The sequence below is a fragment of the Anabas testudineus genome, chromosome 15 (genome assembly GCF_900324465.2).
Source record: "Anabas testudineus chromosome 15, fAnaTes1.2, whole genome shotgun sequence".
NCBI classification, from domain to species: domain Eukaryota; kingdom Metazoa; phylum Chordata; class Actinopteri; order Anabantiformes; family Anabantidae; genus Anabas; species Anabas testudineus.
This window is the reverse complement of record NC_046624.1, coordinates 14769189-14787892: the sequence shown is the minus strand read 5'-3', so window position 1 is coordinate 14787892 and position 18704 is coordinate 14769189. Positions and strand designations below refer to the sequence as shown.

The window sequence follows — 18704 nt, the reverse complement described above, 5'->3', positions numbered from 1 at the left end:
AAGTGTTGCTGCCCTCTCATGGTTCTGTATCAGTGTTGCAATATCATTTTCCAGCTACATTATGATTTAAACATTTAAAGCAGATGTTGCACAAAATGTTTGAATTCAGTATTTTTATTTAACTTGGCAGTGGCACAAATTCCTGACTCATTTATTCCAAAACTGCAAAACATCCAGACAGATGACAGTATACACATGTGTAGCACTGGACTCAGCTGTACAATTTGCCTGTTAATGAAGTAATGACTGCAGACTGTCAAAACCTAAGCTCGAAACCATCAGTCATCCAGGGCATGGCTGTATTACCTCAGCAACTCTGAACATTTATGTAGGGGGACAGCTTTGCTCTCTCTGCTGGCACAAATGCACACAGATGACAGAACTATAACTGCACATGGTGTGTTTTTCGTACTCTGATACCTCCAAATGTTGCATAGTGTTGACAGAAACTGAGTGACTAAGAAAACCTTCAGTCATTTGGTTTATTGTGAACCTCTAAAACAGGGTTCCATGTCATCTGAAAACAAAAAATTAAACACACTAATTTGTCATCTTAATGTTAATGCTGTGCTATTATATTGATATATAGAGCAGCCATTATGTAAATAAAACAATTATTTTACCAATGTGAAATTATCAGGAATTGCATGCTTCAGAGGAGATTGTTGTTGTGTCGTGTCTCTAGGCTGAGTAATGGCCATTTCTGTGTTGATACAGTTGGGACCACAGTGCACATTTGACACCATCTGTGCCCCAGACCAGTGCCAGTATTGATGAGCTAAGTTTCTGTTTCCAATATTTAGTCCAGTGGCGATGCAACAATCAGACAAATGGAAAAACATTTGTATACATTTTAGGAAATACATCATTGTATCTTATTGAGACAACAGACTGGCTAATGAACTACCTAATGAACTAAGTTAATAAATAAATTGACCAAAAAATATATTTTTTTCCCTCACTGACAGTCTTGATTTTAACACATCAGGTTTCTATCACCTCAATGGAGTCAGATGAAAATAGAGGTAGTCTTTTTATTTTTATTATTGGCCTTGTTTCTCTACAAAATTGTTTCCTATAATTTTATGAGAATTTGTATAATTTTACATTTTAATTAATTTATTATATTTTGTCAGTATTCATGGCAGTTATGTTCCCGCTCACATATTATAATGAACTTGTAATCATGTTAGATGTCTGTGTGAACTAAGTATAGGGACAATAAACATTACAGTATCTAAAAATACCCTGTAACCTGTAAACAGTTTTCACAACATGCGTTGTAATCTGAGTGAACCTATTCTGTTCATAATTATTACTGAGGAAATATTAACAAGAAATCTATTATTTACCGTCTATGCTACCTTTAATTTGTGTACAGATCACAAAATAATAGTGAAAGGACATTAAGGATATACTGTTCTTATGTAATGCATTTCCCAATCATGAATCCCTTTGATCCTATAGGCTTATCCCTCTTAGAAGCTGCTATTATTAAGAATAAATTAAAGAATAGAATAGATTAAATTAAAATATCTTAAATATAATAGTTGAGATTTGGGCTTCTTTTTTTGGAGAGCTGAACTGACTTGAGCTACTAGTAACTGCTGATGGCAATGATATTAGCAGTAAAGTTTCCTTCAGAACATCACCTCGTTTATGTCAAGAACAACAAGTGGAGTGTTTAACATTAGATAAGGACTAGTCTTCATATTGCTGTTTTTTTAACTAAGTGCCATCTGATTTGAAAATGAAGGCAATTTAAAAAACAAGTCCCTTTAATTCTAAAAGCAGATGACGCCGTCGGAGCAGTTTCAATTTGGCACGTTTTCCCGTTTAAATCTGCCAAAGTGGTCCTCCAGGGCCCCCTATCGTTAATTATGGGTGCAGAGTTAGACCAATCAGATTCACGTTTGCTGACGGAGAGTCATACCACGAGGCAATATGCTCGCTGCTAATTGGTCAGCTCCCTTCTTGCTACGCACTACACGGGGGTCTTGCCAGGGAACGATGAGGGAGGGGATATTTTAATGGCCGTCAATATCACTACAAAATGCAAAAAGTCCGGATTATCCGCCACATTTAGACTATACTAACTACGGATTTATTTAGGTCGCTTTTCTTTGGCAACGAACACTGCTGTAGAGACGTGCTCGGGTTAGAGATGTGTTTCTAGTCTTGTTTCTACTGCGCTGGACGGACTTTACCCGCTTGATTTGTGCGCGAGTGAGAGATCAGGCCTAGCCGGTCGGCTAAAAAAACAAGCGGACGGTTAGCTAGTCGCCGGAGTTGAAAGGTAACAGTGTGTGACGATAATCTTTTGTTCTAATGGCGATATTTAAGCTTTGAACTCGGTATCAAACTGCGCATGTTAAGTTACGCAGTCCTATTTAAAACCCAACATTTCTGACATTTGATTCAGTTTGGTGTGAAATGTAAACACGGACTAGCACAGTTTAGCAGTGTTGAAGCTAGCGGCTAATGGCTAACTTTATAGTAACTTTACACGCAGGAGCAGGTTTAACTAGAGTTAACAGTGTAGGTACGTTAGCTGCATTGTTACAGTCGCGTTTGGTTGTGTACTTAAGTCTAAGTTTTGCAGATGTGCATTAACGTCGTTCTAGCTTCCTGTCCTATTGCTCAGCGATAATGTTATTTAAAGGCTATGCTGCTTGAGTTAGCGAGCTAGCCATGCTAACTACTAGCCCATTAGTTGACATATAAGCTGTGAGCTGACGCCAAGTTAATCATCCCATCCTTACCGGAGCGATTGTTCTATGACGCAGATTATTTATTTAACGTAAGTTAACAGTAAAAGTAACGTTAACATTATAGTTAAGATTACCGGCTCACATACATTAGTTGAGATGTACACTTGCATTTTATTTGACGTTGGAATGGTATGTTAATGGCAAATGTTAACTGTTCTGATTTTATTTACAGGGAATATGTAACATAAAGCAGCCGACATGACTTCCAGATTTGGCAAAACTTATAACCGCAAGGGAGGGGAGGCTAATTCAAAATTTGAAGAAGTCTTCTCCAATAAAAGGCCCACACTCACCACCAAATGGGGGGAGACCACCTACAAGGCTCAGTTGGGAGGCAAAAGGTCTCTTTTAAAGTCTGATGTTTCTGAGCTTTCTAAGAGACCGAGGCTTGAAGACAGTGACAGTGAAGAAGATCCATTTGGATTTGACAGCGATGAAGACTCCAAGACCGTAACCTCCCACAGTGTATCCGAGTCGAAAGTCACTGAAGGGGATGCTGAAAAGACAGCAGCAGTGCAGAGAGGCGGCTCAGCCACTGTTGTGACCTCTGCACCTCGCTCTGCAAGCTCAACAGCCTCATTCGCAAGTAAGTAATCAATATTCAAACTGGACAAGCATATCTGTCTGTGTCAATGCATTATTTATGTCTGTTTGTTTATGCAGTGTCTGTTTGACATTTCTTTGTCAGTATTTTTATGTGGCCATCTGTTGTTTTTTTTTCCCTTTTTAATTGTAGGCAAGCAAACAACTGAAGAAAAAGTTGTAAAAAATAACCAGCCCTGGTACAAAAGTATATCCGATAGTAACCAAAAACCTGCATACGTGGCCTCTTTGTCAGACACAGTCCCTTCTGGTGACCAGAAACTCTCAGTGTCCCAAAGGGTCATCTCTTCCTCTCAAACTATAGACACACCTCCTAGATTGTCTACTGATGCACCAGGCGGTAGCAGAGACTTCCAGACTTCTTCCTCTTACGATGAACTGTCATCAGAAGAAATAAAAAGTGTTGAGCTGGAGCCTTCAACAGAACCTCCGCCAGAACCGGTGGACAACATACCCCCTTCCCCATTTACCTTAAGGGCCTCGAACTGCAAGAAGTACCAGCGCCCCAGCCGGTCTAACAAATCGTCCTGCGAACCTGCTGAAAACAACAGCAACAAGCCCACTGAAACAGCCAGTGCCAACAGTGTCCATTCTGCTAGTGCAAGTAGTACTGCTGCCAGTGCTAAAGCCGCAGCCAAGCCTGCAGGCAGGGGCGGTGGGAGGGTACGAGACTTCACGGTTCTGCACCCTTCCTGTCTGTCAGTGTGCAATGTCACTATCCAGGACTCAATAGAGCGGAGCATTGATGAACTGGTGACCCCAGCTACCCCTGCTGACCTTGGAGAAGCAGGCCAGATGAAGAAGAAAACTGATGCTCCACCGCCCAAACCTACCAGGTAAGTCTTTTCTTTATATATGGATCTTAGCAGCCAGTATTAGTGAGAATATGAATAAAAATTGTCTTTTAAGATGTGTTCGCTTTTATAAACCTATTGTCATATGAGTCATCACTTATTCAACCTGAGTTTATACACAATATGTTATTATTAATACATGCATTGTTGCATGTGTGTACAAATAAATATACTGTACGGTATGTGCATGACATAAGTTGGTCTCGATTTATTGACCTGATATAAACACTTAAAGTGGGAGGTGTGAAGAAGTCTGACATCTAATTATCATTGTTCAAATGTGGTGTTGGAGTGTGTTACCTCTTAACTTTTATAGACAATCCTTGGCTACACATACCACTGCTATATTGAAGCCTGTTTCTTCGCCAACTCATGGAAAGCACACACCTTTTAAATACTGTAATTAGCATTTGTTAACTTCCTCTATTTAATTGATCATGGGTGGCGGTATTTTATTGTGATCAACCCACCTTGAATGGGCATTGTAAAGGGGGCATACAAATGTCCTAGAATCATAATTACTACACACAAGTAGAAAACACCTTTCTGTAGCTGCCAAATACTATCATGAAAGTTAAACACTGCCAAAACCTGCTGCAAGCACTAATGACATATGCACTGTAACCAATTTTTTTAAGACTTGGATTTCCTGCTTGGTGACCTGCAATGATACAGCAATTATCTTCTTTTTTAGTCCTTTTCTAAGCAGTTTATCTTCTGTTGCTTTTTCCCAACAGCATCATTTAAAAATAACAGTCCAACCAAATAATAGCAAATTTTCTCACTCTGTCTTTCCAGGTTCAGACCTACCCAGACTAAGACCAAGAAAACCAAGGCTGAGACCAAGCTAGAGTTCTTTGGCTTTGAGGACAAAGAGGACCAGGAAGGCGAGGAGGGTACAGAAGGGGTTATGGCAGGGAAGAGTAGCTACAAGATCAAGTACTTCGGCTTTGATGACTTGAGTGAGAGCGACAGCGATGACGAGAGCTCTCAGGCCAAAGAGAAGAAAGCCAAGAAGGCATATGCAGCCTTGGCTGCTCTGAGCTCCAGTGTGGACAGCCCTCATACCAGTGACTCTCAGGACAGCCAGGCTAGCAGCAATACAGGTGAACTAGCCTTTTACATTTTGGAGTGAAAAACAATTTTGGTAACGACGAGCTTGATCTTGATAAAATCAGTCTCATGACAGGAGGTTTAACAAGTTAAGTTGGGAGAGTTTGGATGACAAGTGGTTGATGTCTCCAGTCCATTTAAACAGGGGCTTTTATTTTACCAATCCAATTTCTCCAATAGATGCTTTTGACTTTTGTGATGACACCGGTCCCAGCATCACTGAGGGACAGAAAGGACGCTCAGGGAAGTCAAGTGACAAATCCAAGGACATTGGTAGTGGACCTAAAAAGATCTTCAGTGGACCCAAAAAGGTATAGAAGTGTGTTTGTTTGTTTTTTTTTTTGTTTTTGTTTTTTTTGTCTTTGCATTTCATTGATTGCTTTTGCTCAAAGGTACCCTTGTAGCTTGCGGTTGGTTTAAAAGGAATCTGCAATCAATATGCACAGGTCGAGGAGCATTATCCAACCTCCCTTTGTGACCTTCCCCTTAACTGGTCTTGAACTTGTGGTGTGACACTGCTTGGCATTGACATTTGTTTTAATGCTATTGATGTTTGATGACAATTATTATAACATATTGCCCAGCCTGTCCAAAATAGAGATAATGGTGGAGTGAAGAGTATGGGGGGGAAAATGGAGCATGTAAGTAAGAAAGAAGCTACATTTATTTGATTATAATTTCATGTAAAGAAATGGAGTGAGTAAAATGTGCTAGATTTATAGTATTAGACTTGAGGCTCTAAATGAAGGTGCCCAGTATTTAATATGTGACAGTTCTACCCTGAATGGTCTTCAATATGAACAGGATTTGAGTATCACCTCTTGGTCAGGCCCACAGTTATCCAAATAATTCAGCTTCTATTTGCTGTGCTTTGTGTCATGCCCACATTTGCTGTTTATCTGAATCATGTTTTACTGTGGCTTTAGGTTATTTGTGATCGGTCTTCCTAATTCTATGTGTTTACTCTTTCTGCATCATCAACAGAACTCCCAACATTGTTTTTTTGTAATATAAAATTGAGTTGCACATTGTGTCATTTTCAGGAAATGTTTTGTGCTGCTTGGGGACTGTTGTCCTCCACACTTATGCTTCTGTTGTTTCAGTCTGTCATCAAGATTGTAGTATGCACTATTTATGTGTTCAGTCATGCTAATTCACAACATTACCATAAGATATGTGTTAGAATGGTTTATGGAGATTTATGTTTGTATATTTGTGTTTCTATGTAGTCTATTTTTCATGTTGATATGGTGAAGCTTTTAGTGCCATGAGCTTTGGATGTCTCAAGATGTTTGCAGTGATGAAAGTATATATACGTATGCATGGAACACTAATATCATGTCATATGCCCTGTGTGGCGTCTCTGTTTCACCTAACTAATTAATTCTTAAATTCTTCCAGTCTCCCGCTAAAGCTGTGTACAACGCTCGCCACTGGAACCAACCCGAACCCGAAGAGATGTCCGTGCCTCCACTTTCTCGATCACAAACTGCTCCGGTAATATTTTCATCTCTTAGTAGTAGTTGTTGATATTGTGTTCTTTTATTGATTTAAAAATAAGTATTTAATTGATGCCACTTTGTCAGGAACAGGTGAAAGTAATGGACAGTTCTCTTGGAATTCTTTAAAATTTTTATGTGAAATCTGTCATTTGAAATGTAAAGTGGGCTCATTATACAGCAGGGAATTGCAGTACATTCATCCACAGACTTTCCATACTACTCGTAATCCAGGATTTTGTTTATCGGTCTGTTAGTAGTTAACAGTTTTGCGTAATTACACTAATTTGACTGTGGACATGAAGTTTATTTTCCAGACAAGTGAACCGAAATGTACTTGTATATTCAGTGTTGCATGTGCCCACATGGAAATAAATGTTTGTTCGGAGAGAGGCTAATCAGAGACTGGCAACTGGGATTTAAAAGTTGTTAACTTAGCACTACCTCATCTGACATCTGTTAACAACACTTATTAAAGACTTGCGTGCTTAACAGACTGTTCAGCTGTGGTAAATCTTGTCGACATGTCATTAAACAGATTTTGTTGCTTTGCTATGAACCTCATTTCTCCGCCTCTTTCCTCCTCAGGCCATTTTATCGAGCAGCAGTAAGGACAGCAACTCTCATAAAGATGATGGCTTGTTCAAAGCCCCTCCGCCGCCCAAAGTCATTAAGTCAGAGACCATCCCTACACGACCTAACCAAGACATTGTCACGACCCTCAAATGCAGGAAGGAGGACAAGGAGGTGAGTCGGACACACATAGAAGTGCTATTAGTTGTCTGCTGAAAATTAATGTTTCTCTTTTATACTGAGCCCAACAGTGTTTACTAATTCAATTCAGATTATACATTACATGCAAACTACTGATATTATACATTTCAGGTTCAAGCTTGTTTATTTTAACCCAACTGTGGGTAGTAGTGATGAATGTTTCTTTAAATTCAAGCTCCCCTGCCGCTTGTGTCATTTACAAATGAACCCTCAGATCAGGCTTTTAGCCACAGATCCCAAAAGGTAAAATGGCTCCAGTTAAACTGTGACCAGCCACTGGTGTTGTCCTAAGCTCAGGTTCTCCCTCCTGTGTCATGCTGAGGGCACACACAGCATGACTGACTGACTGATACTGGAAACATACTGCCAACATGCTGGGCTGTTATCGATGAGGGGTATTAGCACAGCAAGCTATTGCCACAAACAATGAGACCATTTCTCTTACTGTTTGTGCGAGCTGATTGTATCTCTGGATAAATGCATTGTTCCCCAATTAGCTGTAATTAACCTCTTTCTCTTTCCACCAGCTGTACACGGTGGTGCAGCATGTGAAGCACTTCAATGATGTGGTGGAGTTTGGAGAGAATCAAGAGTTCACAGATGACTTTGAGTACCTGGAGACTGGATTGAAGAGCAGTCAGCCACTCAACACAAGATGCCTTAGGTAAGTGGAAAAAACACTTCTTAAGCAGCGACTTCTTTATGTTGTTTTGTATGAGGAGTACCTAGATGCTGTAAGTCTGCTTTGAAATTGGAAAGTACAAGCACCTGTCACTTAACATTTGTTCACGTCACCTAGTATTAGCCTTTGTATAAAGTAACATGGGAACAGCTTTATCAGAGCTTTATAATACTACAATCAACGTAATTGACCCAATTAACATAAACAAACCATTAATGATTACAGTGTTGTCAGAGAGCAGCAGGAGGTAGAGGCCACACTTAATGTTCACGTGCAGCATAGTGATTTCCTGAAGAATCCTCTGTTCTTTTGATTTTACCAGAGTTTTTATTTAAGTCAGATACTACAAAATAAAGATTTCAAAAAAAAAAAAAAAAAAAATCTCTTAGACCTCTTTTTATATTTCATTTTTGTGAACATCTCTTGGTAATATGCAAAGATAAAACATGTTGAGAGAGATGAACAGTAGAAATAAAAAAACTGAATAGGTTTAAAATGGGAATCAAAAGTGATTATCTTGAATTAGAAGTACACTGTTCCACCTTCTCTTTTATTCATCTTAGGTATTTGTGAAAAGCAAATAAATACTTAACCAGATATTTCTTTAATCCTTTGTCTCCATCTCCCTCAATTTCCTCTCCAGTATAATCAGCCTGGCCACACGGTGTGCCATGCCCAGTTTCAGGATGCACCTGCGAGCCAGAGGGAAAGTGGCCCAGGTCTTCAAAATGCTCAGTGATGCTCCGCAACACCCGGTCAGTAAAACTGTCTTCTGTCAAAGTATTTATATTACTGTAATATAATATAACATAATATAATAATAGTTATATATTTGACAATGAATTATCCTCACTAGTGTCCTAGATGTGAATGTATTCTACAAACAATTTTTTCTAGATTGAGCCCAAGTTTAACCTCTACTGCTGAAGTCATGAAAACCATACAAGCTCATCTGTGAAGCACAGTGGAAGTAGTGTCATGGCTTAAGTTTCCATGGCTGCTTCAGGAACAAGCTCACTAATCTTTATTGATGAGATGACTCATGATACCTAGCAGCAGAATCAATTCAGAAGTTTTGTCTGCCAAGTTACAGAGAATTAAATCAAAACTAATGGTAGGAGCTTTATCATGCAGCAAGACAGTGATCCAAAACACACTGCCAACTCAACCAGAGAGGAAAAGTGGAAGGTTTTAGACTGACTAAGTCAATCACTAGACTTTAACTCAGGTGAAGTGGCATTTCACCTGCTGAAGAGAAGATCATACTGATCTTAAACAAAAATATCTTCAGTGTTCAGCAAATGCAGATGAATTGGCCTTGACGTTCCAGTGCTTTTAGAAAGCAGTGCAAGTACAATTTCAGTTATTCTTGATCCTTGACCTTTTCTAAGCATGCAGTACTTCTTGTGAGAACTTTCTTTGGTTGTACATTTACATGCAGATTTACGCTTTTAGTAGTGGTTGATTGAAGTGGGTACTTCAATAACTGATGCCGATCTGCCGAGAACAGGGAGAGTTGAGGCTAATTTATAATGTCGTGATTTAGTTTTTTTTTTTTATACATCACTTTAAAACAATGTAATATTTATTTTTTTTATATTAAAATTATAAAATAACTTTAAAATAAGAAGTATTTAAAAATACAAAAATAACAATTTTGGAAACATGGAGGACTTGCATTTTGTACTCTACTTGAACTCCTCACCCTCACCAGTGCTCTGGCTTTGAGGACGGTCACTCATGCTAAGAGTACTCCTGTGTGCAGCACCCATTACACCAAGATATGAAATATCTGATATCTTTTATATCATTTGCAGGGAGTATGAGAGCCACTATTAAAATGCAGGAGATGTGGGGGTTTGTTATTCTACTGAAACTGTAATTTCAGATTTGTTAATTTTACTCAGTTCTTCTTAAGTGCTATTATTAAAATACATCCTGGTGAGTCAGTCACACTTGTGCACCCCAGTCGGTAAAAGCTTTGTAAAAACAGTCTTTTTTTTTGTTCTGTCAGAACCTTGCTCTGTGCACAGCTGCCCTGATGTACATTTTGAGTCGGGACCGTCTGAACATGGATTTGGACAGGGCATGTCTTGAGCTAATGATCAAGCTACTGGAGATGGATCAGGACTGCTCAGCCCACCAGGATCAGCTCACTGCAAAAGAGGTGGCAAAAGTGAAGGAGAAGATCAGGAAGCTGTGTGAGACCGTACACAACAAGCACCTCGACTTGGAAAACATCACGGTGGGTTGTTCCTAAACGAGACATAACAAAAATGAATACAAGCGCTACAAGCATCTGGGGCAGTTGTACCAATGTAAGGGTATTTCTGTTTTTCATGTTGCTTTTTCTGTTTTAGACGGGCCACCTTGCTATGGAGGCGTTGCTCTCTCTAACCTCCAAACGCGCTGGGGATTGGTTCAAAGAGGAACTGCGGCTGCTGGGTGGTTTAGACCATATTGTAGATAAAGGTGGGCACAGCTGGATATAAATATAATATAATATAATCTTCTGATTCGATTTGGATTCTTTGAGTCACGTCAGATAATCACAGAATGGATCTTGGGAAGCTAAAATTATGCTTAACTCAACAAGTGAGCAACATGTTTCCTTATATAAGAAATTGTGTAAAGTGCGTATTACAGGCTAAATTGTAAACATCCAATTTTATAACTTCCAATCATAAAAGTGTGGACCAAGGATTTATTTTCTTTGGCCAAAGATAAATGTTTTATATTAGAAATTCTTACACGCCTATGTGTGAACTACCCGGGATAGAATCGGATGCTAAAACTAACTGAAAGTCTGCTCACTAATTAATTGTTAATATTTGTGTTGAAATAACCTCAGCCTGGTGTCTGCAGGTATGTGACTAGCTAGTGTTATCTTTCTGGAAGGGACAAACAAAAAATATAAAACCCACAAAGTTCTACATAACGACTTGAATATTTGTTTAACTAACAAACCACAAGCTCAGATCAATGTGCACAATCTTGTTTCAGTCTTCCCTCTAGTAGATGCAATTGTTAGTGAGATCGCCAGAGTCAGCTAACCGGCCAGAGTTACAGTTCTGTGAACTGTGGCTGGCCCAGACTGTTTATCTATGTATGCCAACCCGCAGCAGTTTAATGGGCTGTTGCGACTCCAGATGACTCATATGACCAGATATGATCTTACTGTTAACTGTAAATAAGCTTTTTGTGCTAACTGAACCACTTGCATATACATTACATTTAGCACATATGTACATATTTACTAAGGAAAGACAAAAATGAAATGTAGATCCCTATAAGAATGTTCAGATATAGATGGTTAACCAGATAATCTTTGTCTAATTATTTGTTGACTTTTATGTAGGGGGTCAGCATGTGTAATGGTCATGTTGCTTGTGTGTTGTTTTTCATCACAGTTAAAGAGTGTGTGCAGAACCTGAGCCAGGAGGACGACAAGGAGAATCTTGTAGCGTCTTTATGGGGGGCCGAGAGGTGTCTGAGAGTGCTAGAAAGTGTAAGTATTGCTTTGTCAAGTTCAGTCTTCTTTTTCCAAAGTTACAGAGGAGTGAAACGCAAGGACAGGAGTAGTTGAGTGCTGAGAGATGTGAACTGGCTGGTAACTTTGGTCTCCTGATAAAAGGGTTTGTTTAAAACTTTGTCTCTTATCAACTATTTTACTTAAAATGCCATTGATGAAAAGTATGAACTAATGTGTCTTCTTTTCTGTTTCTTGTCACTTCAAGACTTTCACTGTACTTCCCCCTTTATTGATTTATCATTTCTCTTTGATCTTCTGCCAACAGGTGACAGTCCAAAACCCAGAAAACCAGAGTTACTTGATAGCCTACAAAGACTCACAACTCATTATCTCCTCTGCCAGGTGAGCCTGATATAGTTTGAGACTACTATTGACTGGACACTAATGATGGACACACACTGAAACACTACAGTTATAACAGCTTTGTACTCTTTGTAACACCACTGTACCCATCATATTAAAAAAATACCCTCAGGGGAAATTATGTGTCTTTCACAGTTACTTACATATCTGATGAAAATATCTTCACCTTATTAAAGCAAAGGAATAATTGATGTAGCACAGACTGTAGGCAAAAGAAAACTGCATGATGTCTAATTCCCCCGTTTCAAAAATAGTTAGCATTTGATTTTCAATCTGCATTAATATGAATTAACTTTAACTATTAACTGCTGAATTATCTTGGATTAATAATTCATATCGTTTTGCACACAATAGCAGTAAGAACCAGGTGATGGATTCAGTTCTTCCTCCTCTTCTTGTTTATTTTCTTGAACATGTCCCTCATTTTGACTAATGAACATTTCTGTTTACTTTCTCTCATGAAAATGTTTCTCTTATTTTCCTCAGAGCTTTGCGTTACTGTGAAGATATGATCCAGCGATACAGCAGGGCATTAAACAACAGCTCTCTGTCATCATCGAGTGCAGCGCTGCCCCACTGCAGCTTCAGTAATGTAGGCAAGGCAGTGGAGGACTGCATGAGGGCTGTCATAGGAGTGCTGCTCAACCTCACCCATGACAATGGTATTCCCAGTTACTAATTTGTATGAGCTGCATGCATTTGAATTTCAATTACTTAGGCCTTGTTGGTATACGTTCACCATGAAGGATGCAAAGTGTTAAGATTGGAACTATGAGGAGAGGTTAGTAATAATGTTCTTTTCATCTGCAGAGTGGGGAAGCACCAAGACAGGTGAGCAGGAGCAGCTAATAGTAACTGCTTTGAATTGTGTCCTTCGAGTGCCACGCTACATCCCCCAGGAGCAGCGCTTTGACGTGAGAGTGCTGGTAAGATGCATCAAAAAAAAAAAAAAAAAAAACCACCATAATTGTTATGTATATATTATATTACCAACCTGTGTTTTCCCTGTGTGTGTTTTATTTGTGTATTGTGCTGTATTTACCAGGGCCTGGGTCTGCTAATTAACCTCGTGGAGTACAGTTCTAGAAACCGCCATTGCCTGGTTGACATGGAGTACAGTGTTGACGACAGCTGTCTAGAAGACAGCCTGATGCAGCCTGCAGACCAAACAGCAACAGACACTGCAGCAGAGGCTGCTCCACCAAGCACAGCTGATATTCAGGGAGATGGGACTGACAAGCCCAAACCCTCCGGTGCTTTGGCTGCACTGGTGAAGGTAGGAACTGTGCCACAACACAACAGTTATTGTCTTTTTAGTCATGGTTACAGGAGTTATTTATGATTTCTTTTGAAACAAGGATGTGAGCAATAATGTCAAGTTATGAACAGTTGTGAGGAAATGTGAATGAATGCTAAATTCATATTCATAATTATATTCATATTGATAATTTCCCTTCAGTACACACAACAATAAACTGCAACCTTCAGAGCATGTTAAGTAAAGGCAAAAGTCCAAAGTTACATACATTTGATAGTTTGAATGTTGAAGTAATAAGCAAGTGTAATGTAGTGCAGACTCATTTGCGGATTTGAATTTCAAGATGTTGTGCTTTATTATTGATATTACTTAGTAACCAAATTCTTTGCCCAACTGACTTATTAGTGGAAGGATTTCTGGAAGCTTAAAAAGAACCTTTGAGAATAAATTAACTAACTTTTAAATTATTTTTCACTGTCAAAACTTTAGGGTCTACTTTGGAGTATTTGGCATGCCCTGTTGGTTACTAACCTTGCCATGAAGCAAATATTTTTTGTCTGTCATGCAACTTTTATTCTTTTATTTCTTAAGACTTAAAAAAATAATCCGCCTTTACATTGCCTTAGTTCACATTCCTCTATTTCTCTCATCCCCAGCTCTTCCTGGAGAGGGAGCGCGCCGCCATCCTAGCTGAGGCTAAGACTGATGACCTCATCAGCGAGGCACCCAAGCCCGCTCTGGACCAAAGTGGAGAGTGGCAGGAGACGTCGGGGGAGATCCAGTGGGTGGCAGCTGAAACCAGCGATAGCCAAGCTGAGACGAAAGAGTCTGAAAAGAAAGAGGAGGAGGATGAAGAGTTGGACCTAAATAAAGGTAGGTGTCAGTGTTTGAAGTTGTCAGGAACTGTTGTTAGTTTTGGATAAAATCACTATCTTAATTAAAGTGGCTTATGTTGCAGTAATAATGTCTGGCAACAGCTTTGTTACTATTTATGCATCTCATCTAATTAGTATTATTGTTGGACAAAAGTAAGCATAGTTGTGTCTCAGAGTTTAGGAGTACACTGAATTTTGGTATCACACTGTGTTAGACAACTGTATGTATAGTATAAAGTACTCACACTGTATTACCCAACATTACGTAGTTCTGAGTTTTAACAGACATTTTCACAAGTTTCTGACATTTTATAGACTCGATTTAAAAAAAGTCAAAAAGGCAATTGTTAGCTTAATCTATATTAAAAATAATCATTCGTCGTAGCCTTAATACACAGATGAATGTCCCCAGTGTCTTACAGTGCATGCAGGAACATCATTTAAATGCAGCCTCTAATAGCCCACAAATTATGCTTCGTCATATTGAAGTCCTTGAACAGCTCAATAATTTATCATATTTAAAATTGAATGCTGATGAGATTCTTATTTTTGTGGTTTAAATTGCTTGTAAGAGTCAAACACAGATTTACGCTTTTCTACAGCTCACGAGGTTAAAACACTGGTTCAGAAGTGCAAATCTCTCTTCTTTACTTTTAATGTTTAAATATGGACACCAGCAAGTACAGCAAAACAGTTGGGACTTACTCTACTTTTAGCAGCTCCGTCTAAATGTTTAGCCACAGTACAGATAGTTGGTTAATTCAGCAGTGAATTACAACTACAACAGGGACAGGGATGTTTCCAGCCAAAAACTTTATCTATTCAGCAGTTCTGAAAATCGAGTTTAATCCACTGTCTCCAAAAAAAGCATAATTGAATCATTTTCTTTCTCCCTTGTGTTTGTTGTAGCTCTGCAGCATGCAGGCAAGCATATGGAGGATAGTATTGTCGCCTCCTACACTGCGCTGCTGCTTGGATGCCTCTGCCAGGGCAGCAAGGTGAGAGTATCAGACACGCACACAAAATAAAAATGCAGAATTTTTTCTGAACGTGTCATTGCTCATCTGCCTTTTTTTCCCTGACAGATTAATGTGACTACTGTGCGAGAGCATCTACCTAAAGGGGATTTCTCCATCATGACAGAGATGCTGAAGAAGTTCTTGAGCTTCATGAATCTCACTGTGAGTAGAACTGAGAGGACCCATTGGCATCTGCTTTGTGATCCTGACAATGAGATTTAATGTTATAAAGACACTTAAATGACAAGTCTAAAATTGAGCCATTTAATTTAGCCCACTGAAAACATTTTGTGCACTGGAGTGGTTTGGATAAAATAAACATTTTAGAGGACTAGTAATTCTGTACACTGCTGCAGTCCCCTTCAGCCTCAGATAATTGCACGTTTTGCACTTCCTTTTTCTACACCTTCATTGCACTTAAAAAGAAATACTATAAAGTGGATGAAAAGGAAAGCTTTTATTTCTTTTTACGTTACTAATGAAAAGGATCTCTGATTGTCACTCATCTAAATATCTCTAAGTGGTTTCTTATCTGCTCTGAAATCACTTGCACTCTCACTCTAGTGGCAGCTAGATGTTGTGATCAGTAAATTATCAAATAATGATTCCTGTGTCCAAGCAGCACAATTCTAGTAGTGATAGGAATGGTAATTTCTTTAAATTCACAGACTGACTCGTGTTGTCAGAACTGAAAATTTCAACCATCTGTTCGATAAATATCCCTTTTCAAGCAAACAGAAGATGATGGTCTGCCTCAAGTGCAGAAGTGCAGCTGTAAATGTTAGCATCTTCACGCTCCTGTTTTTGTCTTTGTTATTCTCTACACAGTGTGCAATGGGCACCACAGGACAGAAGTCCATCTCGCGGGTCATCGACTACCTGGAGCACTGTTAACAGACAGCCAGACAGTGAACTCACACATTCAAGCTGCACATTAAAGGATCCAAGCTCTTTTGTGCTCCCCACCTGACAGGAGCAACAAGGGGTCATTTGAGTCTTAGCAGCATTCCCTCTGACTCTGGTCACCCAATGCTGTGATCACTCTCAATTTTCAATGAAGACATACACTGATATGCATTTAAACACACAAATACAAAAGTTTCACTCCCTCTCTGGAGCACAGCCTGAACCAAAGCCCTGCTAGCTGACAAGGCACATAGATTCCTTCAGTTCCACTCAACTAATGTCACAGTTAGAGTCAGATAAATGTGGATGGTTCAAGATTCATCCTCAGGTAACTGGGAAATGGGCGGAGGCTATGCTAAAATTTCTAAATACTCTGTGGAATGTCCAATACGAAGACGGACTCAGTGCAGTTCTTGAAATCTTACAAAAGGTTTGACAGTAACAGGCCACTGAGGTGGAGTCTCCTGTCCGCCGTGTGGTCCCCACACACAGGCTGTAATTCACTGCTGAATTAACCAACTGTCTGTACTGTGGCTAAATACTTAGCTGAAGTGTGTGAACCTCCTGAATGAAATTTTATGGATCATTACATTTTAATCTCTGCTTATCCATGTCAAAGCCAAGGGTGAAATCATCGATTAGCATGGAAAAACAATCACTTTCATGGATGTTCTAATGACATTTGTGTGTATACTCGTGTGGAATGATTTTGAATACATACATCCATTAACCTTCGTGTTTGCAGTTGGCTTGAATGTTTAAGGGAAAGAGTGTTTTTAAGATTTAATTTTTTATGTTCTCGTGCCAGTTAATTTTCTAAACTGTGAGTTAGAAAGGCACATAGATGTTCTCTGTTATGTTTTTAGATTTTTCTTGCAGTTTTTTATTTTTTTTAAATTTGGTTTTATTTCCACCTGGAATCAGGACTATGTGTCATGTCAACTCTGATAGGATGTCCCTCATTTGACTGATAATGGCACTTGAAAGTTACACAATATTATGAGTTTTGGATTTCCTTCTAACCCATTATCAATTTGGTCATTAGTTTGTGTAGATTATTTAAATTTCACTTAATTCAACAGTATGTAATTAGGGTATGCAATTAAACTCACAAGTGTATCAGATGTTATTAATTACTCAAATTGATGGTTGTGCTTCCTTTTGAATTTATAATGAAGTTAATTTTTAATGTATTTAATTTAATGCCTACTCCTCCTTCGTAAATGCAAAGTCTTTAGCTAGTGAGAAACCATTTGTGTCTAAAGTTTCACGTCATATTTCATTATAAAAGAACCCGTATGACACAGGTCAGTGGCTGGACACAGTGCACATAATGACAGATGTAGTCCAATTGTGTTTCCTGGCTTAAAACTATTTTTCAATAAAATGTGCCGCATTTAATAAAATAGGAAAAGTCCTTTTTATGCTCCATTAATTGACAGGGATTTCCTGATGGCTTCAGGTTTCTAAACGTCCAGCCACGTGTAGCTTCATGTTTCCACATTGTATCATGATGTGTCTGTATTGGACAAACATTCATTAATCTCCCATTTATTTATTTTGGAGTGACATTTTACCCGTGATGATGCACCCGAACTTTGAAATGCCTCTGTCTTGTACTGCTCACCTGTATGATCACTGATTTGAACGACAGCCATACCTGTATAAGCAGATTAGTTTTATCTGGTTTGTAGGGCTGCAGTGAACACAGCTGCAACAGATTACTGTTTATTACTTAGCAAATTCTGGTCTGAATGGAATTTTAGAATGTAAATACTCCTGTATATAGCAGTTATTGGACACTTAAAATGCTTAGACTTTTTTCCCTGAAGCTGATATTTTTATTTTATACAATATTTCTGAGTTGTCATTTGGAATAACAAAGTCGCAGGAAGAGAAAAAATGTTTGTACCCATTTTAAGGACACTGTCTTTGGTTACATGTAAATAGTTGTATCTCAAAATGGAAAAAAAAAAAGTTGCTACTTTCAGTACACTCCCTATGTGTTTTGTTTTCTTGTTTTGTGTGAACAACAGGAATGTCGTTTCCAGACATTGAACTATTTTATGCATTCAGATCCATGGGTGGAACACGTCATGAAACAGAAGCGATGTTTAGTTTCCATTTGTTATTCATGCGTGTAGCCAACTCAGAATGCTTTACTTTTGGTTTGTAGCTCGTCCCTGTGCATATATGGTACAAGGCTATAATTGAAAGTGCGTGAGCCTGTGGTGCACCCTCTGTTTCTTTCTTATCCCTGAAAGAGTAGCTGGAATGGAGAGAAAGTCCAGAGCGGGTATAGTTGGTATCCTTAACAGCCCTCAGCAGTGACAATTTGCAGTCATGGCCAGATTGACTGACTCCTGCATAATGGAAACAAAAGATTGTTGTTGCCTATGCTAGCTGAGAGTCAAACTTACAAATAGCTCTGGGATTCTGGGAAATGTAGTAAAAT

General features: G+C 38.9%; 1 protein-coding gene across 2 annotated transcripts; it reads left to right on the top strand.

Annotated features, from left to right (window-relative positions):
• The first annotated feature begins 1993 nt into the window (after window positions 1-1993).
• wapla (WAPL cohesin release factor a) lies at window positions 1994-18251 on the top strand. 2 transcript variants are annotated; one of them, XM_026355261.1, is made up of 20 exons: window positions 1994-2296; window positions 2944-3357; window positions 3508-4210; window positions 5027-5334; window positions 5522-5652; window positions 6743-6838; window positions 7429-7587; window positions 8142-8278; window positions 8940-9051; window positions 10311-10541; window positions 10657-10768; window positions 11707-11804; window positions 12094-12170; window positions 12678-12853; window positions 13002-13117; window positions 13237-13467; window positions 14106-14322; window positions 15234-15322; window positions 15410-15505; window positions 16172-18251. In XM_026355261.1, the coding sequence occupies exons 2-20, from the start codon at window positions 2970-2972 to the stop codon at window positions 16235-16237; spliced, it is 3543 nt and encodes a 1180-aa protein (XP_026211046.1). In that variant the 5' UTR covers window positions 1994-2296; window positions 2944-2969; the 3' UTR covers window positions 16238-18251. The 2 variants fall into 2 exon arrangements, with proteins under 2 accessions (XP_026211046.1, XP_026211047.1); XM_026355262.1 differs by lacking the exon at window positions 1994-2296 and adding an exon at window positions 2303-2800.
• The last annotated feature ends 453 nt before the right edge of the window (window positions 18252-18704 follow it).

Excerpts from the sequence above, each read along its gene's own strand:
- wapla (XM_026355261.1), top strand. The coding sequence starts at position 2,970 with ATGACTTCCAGATTTGGCAAAACTTATAACCGCAAGGGAGGGGAGGCT. Across the intron at positions 4,211-5,026 it reads CCACCGCCCAAACCTACCAG|GTTCAGACCTACCCAGACTA; the intron begins GTAAGTCTTTTC and ends CTGTCTTTCCAG. Across the intron at positions 13,118-13,236 it reads GCTTTGACGTGAGAGTGCTG|GGCCTGGGTCTGCTAATTAA; the intron begins GTAAGATGCATC and ends TGTATTTACCAG.